The sequence below is a fragment of the Cupressus sempervirens genome, chromosome 8, assembly GCF_028749045.1.
Source record: "Cupressus sempervirens isolate cs-2001-9-10 chromosome 8, ASM2874904v1, whole genome shotgun sequence".
Classification (NCBI taxonomy): Eukaryota; Viridiplantae; Streptophyta; class Pinopsida; order Cupressales; family Cupressaceae; genus Cupressus; species Cupressus sempervirens.
Genome location: NC_143125.1, coordinates 625,931,293 through 625,944,707, shown reverse-complemented (window position 1 = coordinate 625,944,707; position 13,415 = coordinate 625,931,293). Strand labels below are relative to the sequence as shown.

Below are 13,415 nucleotides of genomic sequence, written 5' to 3'. Positions count from 1 at the left end.
TGTTACTGTGCTATTAATTATAACCCACTTATATCAAAATAAAAGCAACACAAAAGTTGAATCGAAAATGGAGGTTAAAAATATAAATTACCTTCTCAACTGCCTTAACATTTTTTCGCCATTTCCTCCCTTTGCTACCACTTCTCTCTTCTCTTTGAAGTGCCGCAGCTGCTTCTTTTATATCTCTTGCCCGCTTCCCTAATTCAGTTGCCTCCTACAACAAGCAAACTAGTTTATACTCACCATATTATGGTTATAATCCCTCATTATTAGCTGTAAAATTAGAAATAAAAATCATCAATTCAATAGGCTGATAGGGAACTGTGATCAAAAGTTCAAACCAACCTTGATATATTGTGCACGTGTAATAACAGCTTTTGGTCGGCGAAGGAAAGAAAATATAAGACCCAAAGGCAAACAAGCAATTCCTACTCCACCAAATATCTATGTAATAAGCATGCAAACATCATCTTAGTAATTGGTCTCACAAAATTGAATTGATCATACAAAAAACAACCAAACCATAACCTGTTAATAACTAGTATGCAAAAAGTACATCTGTAATAAATGCAATGTTGCTGAACAGAAAAATTATTCTATACCAAAACATTGTAGATAGATAGATAGAGAGAGAGAGAGAGAGAGAGATCCCATCCTACAAGCATATATACAACAGGGAAACTTTTGAAAAACTTGATATCTTGTAACATAGTTACTTGATGGTGCATTACTGCCCTGAAAAGGATATTTGGTTTTTCACCTTTGAAAGTAGAACAGCTTATAAATGAGACGAAATATAATGATGCAATAACCAAAAAGCCATTTTAAAAGTTCATTTTGTAACAAGTACACTATAGCTGAGAATGAAAAGATTTCAAACTGAATCAACATTTTTATCAGCTGTGGATTAAAAATTTACACTGACCAGAATACTCGTAAATTTGTTCCAAAGCAAAGATTATCAATTTTAACAAAAACATAACACTGCACTATGCATTGCTTGTCTGAGCTTTATTACAAACACTCATCAAGAACATTTTAGTGGCTTGCAGACAGATATCACATTGTTTGTGTATTGGGGACATTTACGCCCATATACATGTTGAAATGCTGTTAAACAAATGCTAAAGTTAAGAGATTAAAATCCTTGACAACGTGATTCCACAATTAGCTCTAATCAATACACAACAGACAATGAATGGGCATATGAATGAAAACAAAACATACTGAAAATAGTACAGATCCAACAATTGTAGCAAGAGCTACAACATATTCCGGAAAAGTTGTCTGCATGGTCCATGTAGCCTCTGATGATGAACTAGCTGTGTAAGCAGCACACTGCATGAACCAAAGAACAATTCAAATCACAACAAACAAGAAACCAAAAAAACACCCAACAAACATTTGGAAAGTCAACTTATGATAAAATTGAACGGCAGAATTGTGTCCAAGTTTGTAACAAAAAGTATACCAATATATGTACACAGAAACTTAAATTCCTTCATTCAACTTATATTTTAAAAAGACACTTGAGCTTAGGAAACATTCCAATTTACATGATTCATCAATAATTGAATAATTTGAGAAACTAATACCTGTAAACTATTGCCATTTGTTCCTTGTATACAAGGACGGTTTCTTGAAAGATCAGACCAACTGCTTGGAAATGTATTTGTTGCAGATGAAAGATGTCGTACAGTGAAATCAACTTTACCAACAAGACCTAGGTTCATAAATCATGAAACCTAAAGTAAGATTGCATAAACACATAAAACTATTTCAAAATTCAAGCCTATAATAATAATAATAATAAATGAATATGCAAACTGTCATCTTCAGCTATTAAACCACATGTATTTGCAAACATAGAGATACTAATCACTGAATTATGAAAGGAAAAACAAGACTGATATGTATATCCATGATAATATTCCATTAATGAATAAATTTGTGTTTACCAAAATAGATAGAAAACAATAGAAACAATGCATATACTAAGATTCCTATTCTATCCTTAGTTACACCTTCGATTGAGCTATGGTAAGTAAACAAGTGACTGAAGGGCACAAAGTTCTCACCAAACAAAACCTTGTTGACCATGCAATATGCTCAGGATGGTTAATTGCAGTTATAAGGAGTTGTGGGTTGCTCATTTCATCAGCATAACTCTGTTTTGTATCCGCTTCCTATGCTAAGAAATGAAATGGTTGCCTTAAAAGATTTTAAATGTGGATGATGAATGGATAGGGTTTGATCTTGTGCAATGGAGGATGGGGTTGATTCATTTGCAAGAGGGATGAGAAACTTAGAAGTGGCATCTCCTAAACGGTGCATGTGATTAGAGCAAAGATTGGAAGCAAAGAAATGAGAAAAAAATTTAAATTTTTGTTGGAGAGTGAGGATTGAAAAAGGATCAATTTAGAGCATTGTGTGTTTGGAGCCTTGTGCAAGGTAGACTGTTTATTTTAAACAAAGTGGAAAAGGAACGTACAAATGATTAAAAGGTCGACTAGACCTGATATTTTATTCCACAAATGATAAACAGGAATTTTAGACATATTAATTAAATATTATGTAATTTGTCATGTCCCTGTTTTTAAATAATATTTAATAGTTAATCATAAAAATATCTTTATAAAAATAAATACATAATAAAGCATTATAGAATGATGATGAAATATATAAAATATTAATAAATGATAACAATATAATGTTCTAAATCAATATTATCATTATAATATATCTAAATTATATAATGATAATATTACTATGATATATACTATAAGTTAACCATCAAACACTGTAAAACATATTGTCTAATATGCACCAATTATTATATATAAACATCTAACACAAAATATTAATTATAATAATATTTTATTACATGAAATTGATATGTTAAACAAAGATTATTTAATTATGCTATAATGTGAATATCAAATAATCATACATTAAATTCTATATTAAATATATTTAATAATAATAAATTGATATGTAATCTATACAAATCAAATGCTAAATTGTAAATTAAAAGGTCACAACTTTAGAAAGGGCATGACCATTCGATGATGCAAAATATATATGCTACGGGAGGAAACAGATCAGCGGCAGGCTGGATATAGATTAAGATTTCCGTGTTGTGTTATTATCAGATGTTTGGGAATGAGAAATCGCAGGTAGAGATACGCAACTATTAATATAATTTGATGGGAGAATCATGGAGACCAATCACACTATATGAGGGCAACATATGCAGTCGGAAAATGACAGGAATACCCAACATAGAGAGAGATTACAATGAAAAGCATTTGCAGTCTCAAGTATGCAGAAGGCCAGCCACACCAGTAAAAGTGGAGAAAAGACATTAGAGTCAGTCAACAAGAACGACAACAGCAGGAGCCATTCCATTATTACGGTCAGATTATCCATTGACATTAGAAATTATCCTTTGACATCAAACATCAGATATTTTTAATATATTACTATTTTATCCTTCACGGGTTTGTACAGCAGAGTAAACAATAAAGAGAAGCGAAGGATTATAATTTCTATACTTTGATGTGAAAATTTAAGATCAGACGACATTCAGATAATTAGATTGAAATATAAAACTCAATATATGCTCGCCATGATAGACAAGACTTTCGACAACAGGTAGTGGGTCAAACAAAAAAACATCAATATAAGTAATCAGCGGTCAGGGGTGTGAATTGGCCACATACAAGATTTTGTCACTATGAATATAGACACATTGGATAATATAGCTTCAGGTATTATCATATCATTCAGTTCAATACTCAGCACAGTTAGCTACAGAGGAATAAAAGACTATCTGCTACAGTAGAAACATAGCCAATGGTGGCAGTGACTAAGGAGACACATAACATAATTTCATTGACACAAGGCATCATAGTCACTCACCTATATTCAACGATTGAATCACATATTGAGAGGAATCATGGGATGAAAAGTCCAATACGTACATATTGATTCATTATTCCACAGTAGTAAACAAAGAGTATAATAAATCACAACTAGTAAAGTTCAGCGTGAATCCTCAAGGCTTTCATTGATTGCATATGTTTATATATCCAAAGAGGTTGGTCATTATATACAGTAGGGTACACAATCTAAGAAGTTAAGGGTTGATCAATATAAGGGAGTGAACATCGAACGAAATACTTAATTTGAAATAAATTGATTACCAAATTTAGGACTGGGATATTATAGATTCCAATGTCCATTTGTATCCTCATTGACTACATAGTCAATCAAGTCCTAAAGTAAAGAGCAAATAATACATACCAGTTTTAGTTGAAGGTTTATTCACTGGATCAAGTGTAAGATCATCAATAGTATATAAGCATTGTCATCTATATAACTCCTACAAATTATGAACATATTCAATTCTATTTAAGAAAGTATTTGGTCTTTACAATAAGAAATCAGTAACAATTCATAAAGGATTAGAAATGGGACATTAAATAATTATTTGATAGTATGGGAGACTTAAGGGGGAATGAATTATTTAATTCTATAAATGTAATTTTACTCAATTAAGATGGGAACAATCGGAAAAAAGGATAGACTTGTTCAACTAACTAAAAATATAAAGGTAATTAATTTGATAAATGTTAAATAAATGGTAAATTTATTAGTTAAAAAATCAGGATTAATTTGATAAATAAGTATTTATTTAATTAAAGTTGGAAGTACAAATGGAAGCTGGATCCAGTGTGATGATGGCAAAAGTGCAGGAATGCATTTTAAGTATCTACCAAAATAATAGAATTTGTATGCACGTACATACTATCCAAAAGGTATTCTCCAGCTAACAGATAACTAGTAATATGCATTTAGTAGCCATTTACATTTAGTTCAACAAAGATCACAGTTTAAAACTCTGTAGTCGTAAAGACAAGATTGATATACAAGGTGATAAGAAGATTCCACAGAAATAATCCACCGTGTGCTCACTCGATTACCTAGGACCCATGAAGTCTACTAAGAAGCTTTACATGACAATATTGCAACACCATTTAGAGTTGAAAATAGAACAGCCAACAAATTCAGAGTCTTGAAAGACCATTTTTCATCTCCTTCCATACAAATGCAAACCCTTTCATCTGAGGCTAAAACATCAATAGCTTAGAAATCATCTATCAACGACACCAAGGCCAAAATGTCTGAAACCTATATTGGTTCAAAACTTCAAACAATTCTACAAACTGGCTATCTATTGATAATATTCACAAACACAAGCAAGAGGGCTATGTCTAGCAACTCAACACAATGGCTCCAATTGGTAATGGTAGTCAAAGATTCTATAATACCATGGAATGTTCTATCATCACCATCATGCACTTATTTCCATTGAAAAGGTTCATAATTTTAATAAAATAACCATCAAAAGGAGAAAAGACGTTCAACATTGGTTCTTGCATGTTGTGAAAGTTTGAAAAGATGTCCTAATTGTTGTGTTGTAAAACACACATGCACTCCATTGCAAATGGGGACCTTTTCTTGCCGCTTGGCAATGGGATAGCTATCTCATGTAATCTTAGTTCAGTGGCAATTTTCAAGTATCTGAGTCTTAGAGATGAGTTTGGGCAAACTTGGCTCGCTAGGTAGTCAAGTCAGTCAGGGATATGAGAGAGAAGCCAAGCTAGTCAAGGATGTAGAATTAAAGCCAAGGGATTTGTGATGAAAGGAAAAAGAATCCTTGGAATGTCCTTGTTCCTGTATCAAATTTATAAGCCCAGGAAAGCTATGGAAGAGAACATTGACGGAAGCATGTTGATTCTTGAAATTTGCCTGAGTCTGAATTTTTTTAGAATCTCCCAAAATTTAAAATCTGCATTATGACTCTAATGAATCTAAAACCACTCTCAAACATCCTAACAGTATTTAAATAAAATACAACATAAAGTATATGAATGTCACTTATGATTAAATGTTATATTTTATACATAAAAAACTGTCTTCAAAGCAAAAAGTCGACACTTAGGATAATTCTGGATGGATCCCCATGTTGAGCCCAAGGCCAGTCGGAATTCTGACCCCCTTGGAGCTCCTCGTGCCCAACCACCCCTTGATTTCTGCCCTTTCTTTATGAGGCTCTAAAATTTGTACATCATGCCATGATGAAACTTAACAAAATTAAAACTTGAAAACAAAACCTGCAAATCACAAGTGCAAGGCAAATAGGAATTAATGATTCAACACTTACAGAAGTAATGGAAGTCCAACTTGGGTGCGCCCAAGGAAGGTCGGAATTCCAACCTCCTTGGGGCTCTTAATACCAAGAAAGGGTGGAAATCCACCCTCCTTGGGGCTCCATCAGCCAAAGAGAGGGTAGAAATTCCAGCCTCCTTTGGGCGCCATCAGCCCAAGACTTTGCTTGATTCTGCCTACCACAACTAACCATTTAAAACATGAGCTTAAGGCACCATGAGGATTGAAGAGCTCAACAAAGATGACTATTTGGGAAAGGAAGGGAGAAATTTGAGTTTATCTATTGTTAAAGAATTCACAGATCTAGCCAACAGATGAAGAATTGAGAACCCTAAAATAATTTGCAATTGCAAGAGCAATTACAAGGCATACCAAATCATTTTAGCACTTGGAATTTTGTTAATAATGTGCTAACTTGGGTAAGTCCAAAGGAGGGTGCAAATCTAACCTCCTCGGGGCTGTAGAGCCCAAGAGGGGGCAAAATTCTAACCTCATTGGGCTTCTTGGGCTCAAAATTCTAACCTCGTTGGGGCTACTTGCCCAATCAATATTTATTATTCCATAATCACCCAACATTTAAAGTGAAATTAAAACACAAGGGATGAAGTTGTGAGTGAAAGCTAACACTTGCCTGATATTGGAAATGATTCAAAGACAGCAGTCAAAGTTTACCCTTCTGGGGCTAAGAAGCCCAAGCAAGGTCGGAGTTCCATCTTTGGTTGGGCTCCATACTAGCTTTGCCTCCCTAACTTCGCCCAGCACTTGGACAAAGCAAGAACATATTAAACCAATTGAAGCCTTTTGAAATCAAATTGGTGAATGAGAAATCAAGAAATCAGTTTTCTAAAAGTCAGTTAGCAAGATCAAGCCATGATGAGAGTTCAAGCTAAGGTTTTTTTGTTTTTATTTGTGAAGGCCTCACTTGGGAGGAGCCCTATAAAGGGCAGAATTCCACCCTTTTTGGAGCTCTATGCCCATGTCTTACTATCAAACAAGGAAACCCAGTTGAGCTCAAAACTGCAGGTTTTGTTGGATTCTAAGAATAGGCCAAATTTTATAATCAAGTTCAACAATCAATCTTAGCCGACGATCAAAATGAACCTAATATGGTTGTTCTTCCATGCACTACAAGCTCTACAATGCCTAGGCGAGTCTACCTTAATTTTTGTATAGAAGATTGGTTGTAGTATATGGATACAATTTTGGCCTTCTAAATAATTTGTGAGATTTCTAACCTAAAGTAAAACTATAAAAATAAGTTGTAAGGTATTTAGATGAGATTGATGCCTTCTTATTATTGGGCATGGACTCAAATGATGCTCATGTTGATTATATGTCAATTTCTAAATCCACACCTAGTATGAATATGTCAATCATCTCTTTCTTGTTATTCAAATGCTTAGCTATTGTTTTTGTGATCAAATGATTATATCTCTTCTTGAAAGAATTATCCAAGAAACCACACAAAGAGAATGAATTTCTTCGATTAACTTGATTCGCCCTTGATGAACAAGTTAATGTAAATAAAGAAAAGAATTGAATACAAGATACTTGAGATAATAATGGTTATTTTAACCATACAACAACTGAACCAAAACTTAAAAGATACACTGATATTGATTGCATGATGGTTAAGGATTTTGTAATATTGAGATAAAGTACATAAGAGATTACAAAAACTATGAAATGTCTGATATTTAATGATTGATTGTCTTTGGAAATAAAAACACTACCTTTTATAAGAAAGAACAACCATACTTACAAATACATGTCTTTTGATGAACACATCCTAATTAGATTTTTTGTTTAGCAATAACAATTTTTAACTTCTTAACAAAAATAAATTAACAGCTCCTAAGAGCTCAACATAATCAAGATCTTTGTAAGTATCTATATTGGTAAAGAAGTGCATCGTGACATATTCCATCACGTAGAGCCTATTGGTGATGACCTTCATCATGTCCACTATGTGCACTTTGTCACTGATATCCTCTAGGGCCTAAGGGAGCACCTTTGCCAGCATGTCTTCCCATTGTTACAAAGGAACCAATGAGCCACCATCACTATGCATAATCAGATGCTTCTTTATGTCTCCTTAGTCAAGCCAATCCATGTCTTCCACAAGATCTTCTTAGAATTCTCGATGTTTCTTGAGAAACTTTTTTATTTTTTTAGAAGCTTCCAAAAATACAAGGTCTTTGGGTTTCATTTCATCCATTTTTTGCTTTTCTCTTGTCTCCAGCTCAGGTATGCTCTTTGAGAGCTCATATTCCACCCCAAGAAGATAACAATACTAGCATCTTGTAAAACTTACCTTCCTCTTTCTAAGATCATATTGGTCATTTATGAATCATCATCTTCTTTCAGCTTCATCAACAAAAATTCATTTGTTGAAGTCATTTCATTCACCTTTTATCTCAACAATCTACCTTTATACTTAGATAGAAACATTCTAAATTCAGAAGTACGAGAAAAATCATCATCTAAAATAAATTCTCTATAGGCCAACTGCCCCAAATCATCCTTCTCATCAATTGGGGATAGTGTTACCATAATTTCTCTGTCATGATATGGACCAAGACTTGGTTCTGCACCCTAATCAAAATGAGCATAACCCACTTCTTGTTCAGACATCTCTTCAATGGCACTTTCCAATTCATAGGTGGGTTATGGTGATAAATGCATGAGAGGAGTTACAACCTAAATGCCTATTCCACTTGGTCCTTGAGATCTTCTAAAGGTATATGGATGGGACTCCCCCAATTACTTCATCTATATGAGAAATCATCCAATTGATTCATGCAATTGGACCTCAATATTTGAGAACGCATCAAACCTAACAAATTCTGACCTTACCATGCCTCCAACTTCTCCCAAGGCATGTGACTCAACCAAGTTTCTTATAAGGTCATCTTGTGCAAGTGGTATATGCTCATATGATCGCAACTTATGTGATCTCTTAGCCTGGCCAATAAAATTCTTCCTAGCTCCTCTTGTGACAAATTATAATAAACCAATTTAGAATCAATAAGGTCGTAACACTTGGTAGTGATTACAGCGAATACTCTAGAGCATAGTGTTCTTGGCATGAGGGACTATTTCCGATATGAACCAAAATGCATGGAACTAGAAGCAATCACTGCCTAATAATCTTTAAATATTCAATTTTGTTGGGTGTTGTTTTGGGAAGAAGGAATGGAATACCTTCAAACCCATAAACTCTTATCTTTGTATAATCCTCGAAGCATACCAATTTTCCCAATTGTGATCCATTATTTGCCTTTCATCACAATCATTTGATCTAAGAAACCTTTTAATCTCTAGAGTGATTGTGTGATAACATGTATGGCACAAGAGTTTATACACTGGTTTGACAAAATGTACCTCAAAATACAAATACTAAGACCGTGGGTATGTACTATATCCCATATAGATGTCCATATCTACACTAGTTTTCTGAATCCATGTTTGTCATATTCCCTAACCCTTAAGTCATTTTTCCACAAATCCATTTCTTGACTGACGTAGAGGAACATGTGCAAGAGCAAAGAATAATGTTTGAAGTAGATATTGTTGGGATTATTATTTATGATTTCCTAACCATGATTCATTTGTTCTACAAAATATGCAGCATAATCAAAAGGATGAGAACCTTGTGTTTGATTGTCTACAACTAATATCATTGATGCAATATCCATAAGCAAATTAGCCTCTATGCCTAACACTTGGCTAGTTGAGTAGTAAGTATTAAAAAACTATTCCTCAAGCAAGTTACATCAAATGGTGTCTTATCATTTATTTCAAATATCCTTAGCTTATTGTTATCTTCAGGCCCATGAGTAGCCAATCTACATGTCTTCCATATGTCATATATTTTGTGATATTCATTGACCAAGTCACTTAGGATTGAGGTCAAGCACTCTAGAAATGCGATCTTTGGTTATAGGCAAAAATGGAGCATCAATATTGTTTTTTGTTTCTGGATTATAATTCTTAGTAATTGCCAATATCAAATCCATGTTTAAGAGTACATTTGGAATGACCAATTTCCTCAAATTCTACATCAATGGGTTGCATGTTAGCTATGATCTATCCTTCCTTTTGTACTGATATATAAACAGATCATATCCTCTTTGTAGAGTCCACAAATCTAAATTTTCAAACTTATTCCCCAATCATTCCATGTCGGAATGGATTTGTATTACCCTCCTAGATTTAGGGAGAAAATAAGGGAACTAGGTCATTAGGTCCTAATTTAGGTCTCTATCTTTTTTCTTTTGTCTCTTCATTTTATATTCTTTTATAGTTTCTACATGTTGTTTACTTCTTTTGTTTCCTAATTGTAGGCTTCTTTGATGTTTCTTCCATTTTGAAGAAAGAAAGAAAAAAAGCCTTGCTATTTTTTCTAAGAACTTGATTTGAACACTTACTTGGACCTCTATGAATAATTCTAAATCAATTTGCAACAATTCATCCCTAATTCTTTTGTGCCCTAGTCTCAATGACTATTGAATCTACTTGTTGGTGTCAATTATGCAACTTCAAATGATAATCTTAATTCTATAAGAGAGATTTTGTTTCATGCAGCCTTTAAACTATACATAAACGGTCAATTGAATTCATTGATTACAATATTCGTGTCAATATGACATTTCTCGACTTCTGCAATTTTACTCAACACCATATTATTTTATTCATCACTTGTCATGTCGAAGAGACTTAGTGGTTCACCTCTTGATTTTCCTTGTCTCCTACTATGTCTCCTTTCGTCTTTTGTTCATGGCTGATTAAATTGACTCATCAAGATCACATTGAAGTAGACCCTAGTTCCAAGTAATTGGCCTGATGCATGAAATCTCCCTTTGATGGGGATTTTTCTCGTTGTGACTTACTACTTTATCGAAACTCAAATTTGGTTTGGGCGAAATCCAATATCTCTTCAGTAAGTACCATTTCTTCTATTTATCTTTACTCAAACCCGTTGATAAGACAGTATCAATGACTTTCGGATAATTGTATTTTGATGTAACTCTGCATATTGTTGAGACCTCTTTTGGCCTCCTTCGAACCTCAATGTCTCTTCAATGAGTGTAATCTCTCTTTCCTTTTGTCTATGAGGTAGTGCAATATCTTCTCAATAAATCCATTTCGGTATGACTTAACATTTTAACAAAACGTTCTTTTGCTTTCTTCATTAACCACTACTTTGATATGATTGCTTTCTCATCTCGATAACATATGTTGTATCCGTAGTTCATCGAAGTGATAAATTATACCTACCTTCAATGACCACCATGGACATAATTCATCATCTTGAATTGTAGGGTTCATTGCATTTTTCAATGACATGCATTTTAGCTAAGATGCCCTTTTCTTTTGTTAGGTATGTGCCATTATATCAATGTCAACATTTTGGAAGAGATTTTCTATATGTCTCCTCGACATTCTACTTTTCAATGCAACATCATTGTTCGAGGAAACCGCTTTTACCTTCGCTAAATGTTCAATATTATGTTGATGCTAATGTGTGTTGTAATATGGAGCCTAATTGGACTTGAAGGTTAATATTCCACCACTTTTATCAATGCAATTTCCCCCCAAATTTCTCAATGAGGTTAGGGAGAAATGCCCCCAAAACAGGGTGAAGTGGCAATGCCCCTTGCAAGGTCAAACAACTATTATTGTCATACGAAGGCATCGGGAGTTAATTTTTGTTACCAACATAAGCCTTGATAAAATGAGTTAGGTTTAGGGTCTTCTCATATGATTATTTGGTAGCATATTGTAGCAGTATTGAGTTGCAAAGAATTGCGGATTGTAATCAATTCGATTTATTGGATAGTAATATTGGACTCTCTGTTTTGTGGATGTAGCCCGAGATTAGGTGAAGCACATTAAATTTATGTGTCTTCGTGTTCCAATTTTTTTGTGTGTTTTTATTCCTCTTCTTTATCAGATAAATTTGTATTTAATTGTTAGTTATCTATCTTTCCAATCCTAAATATGTGTTCCTTGGCATTTCTAAGAGGGACCTTACATGTCTCTTCTATACTTTGAGTTTTCAGCATGACATTCCTTTTCAATGAAGCCTCTTTTGCACTTGAACAATAATGATGTTTCATTGATGAATCTCTCTCCCTAAAGTCTGGATTAACTTCATTCGATAAGAACGATACAGCTTGTCAATCCTTTACTTTATTTCCCCAAGACTTTCATTATTGTTGAGATAATAAAAGACTTTCTTTGTTGCTCCATGTTTATTCAAAATGTACTTCTAGGATTTACTAGGTGCATATTATTCATCGATGAGATGAATTTTGTATCTCATTGGCATTTTGGAGTTCCCTCAATATAGTTATTTTTTGATATGACCAAGACAAAGTCTTAACAAAAAGGCACAAATGTTTATAATGGTTCTCTTCTTTGATAATAATAATGGTTTAGTAAAGACATAACCATGTCTACTCGATATGTTGAAATGGATCATTTCGAATACTAATTTTCCCACCACACCTAAAACATTCTATTTTGTTATGAACTTTCAAGGATTTCTCAACACTTCAACTCTGATAGTGTTATGTTAGAAAACCCATAGCATTATGACACAAGGTTAGTGATTCATACAAATAGTGAGAACATTATAGGAACCACATAGACAATACTGGGAAAATTTGAAGGTTTGAAAAACAATGTAAGGAAACATATTCTTATTTTATAAGAAGCTAATAGTGGCTCATGTTGCCGGTTTATAAACTTTGGTTATTCCAAGAATCCAAAAAATATCTAGGATGCAAACCAAAAGCAAAGTATTGTGAAAATTCAGCAAATGGCATATTACTGTTACAAACGTAAATGGCATAATACTTTTCTAATTAATCAGAGATCAAAATGATCTATATATACAAAGAGGAGAGTCGAGTGGAATAGAAACATTCTATTCTAGACTACACCTAAATATTAGAAACATTCTAATATTTACAGAGATATAATAATATACAATAGTGAGCATTAAAAAGAAACATAAAGATTATTTTAATACCCCCCCTTAATGCTCAATCTATTTACTACACCAATAGATCCCCTGAATTTAACAAACTTGTCAGGACCAAGCGATTTTGTGAAAATATCTGTTGATTGCTCTGAGGTAGGGACATAGAGTAACTAAATAGATCCATCTTCTA

General features: G+C 33.5%; 1 protein-coding gene across 3 annotated transcripts in view; it reads right to left on the bottom strand.

The window, feature by feature from the left end:
* LOC149543999 (LIMR family protein At5g01460-like) overlaps positions 1-13,415 on the bottom strand; it is a 123,678-nt gene that overhangs the window by 75,048 nt on the left and 35,215 nt on the right. For all 3 annotated transcript variants that reach the window (XM_089798637.1, XM_089798638.1, XM_089798639.1), the window contains exons 4-7: positions 1,596-1,723; positions 1,228-1,338; positions 346-444; positions 92-214 (exon numbers count right to left, since the gene is read on the bottom strand). In XM_089798637.1, coding sequence (XP_089654763.1) covers positions 92-214; positions 346-444; positions 1,228-1,338; positions 1,596-1,723 — 461 coding nt within the window. The remainder of the gene's footprint in view (positions 1-91; positions 215-345; positions 445-1,227; positions 1,339-1,595; positions 1,724-13,415) is intronic.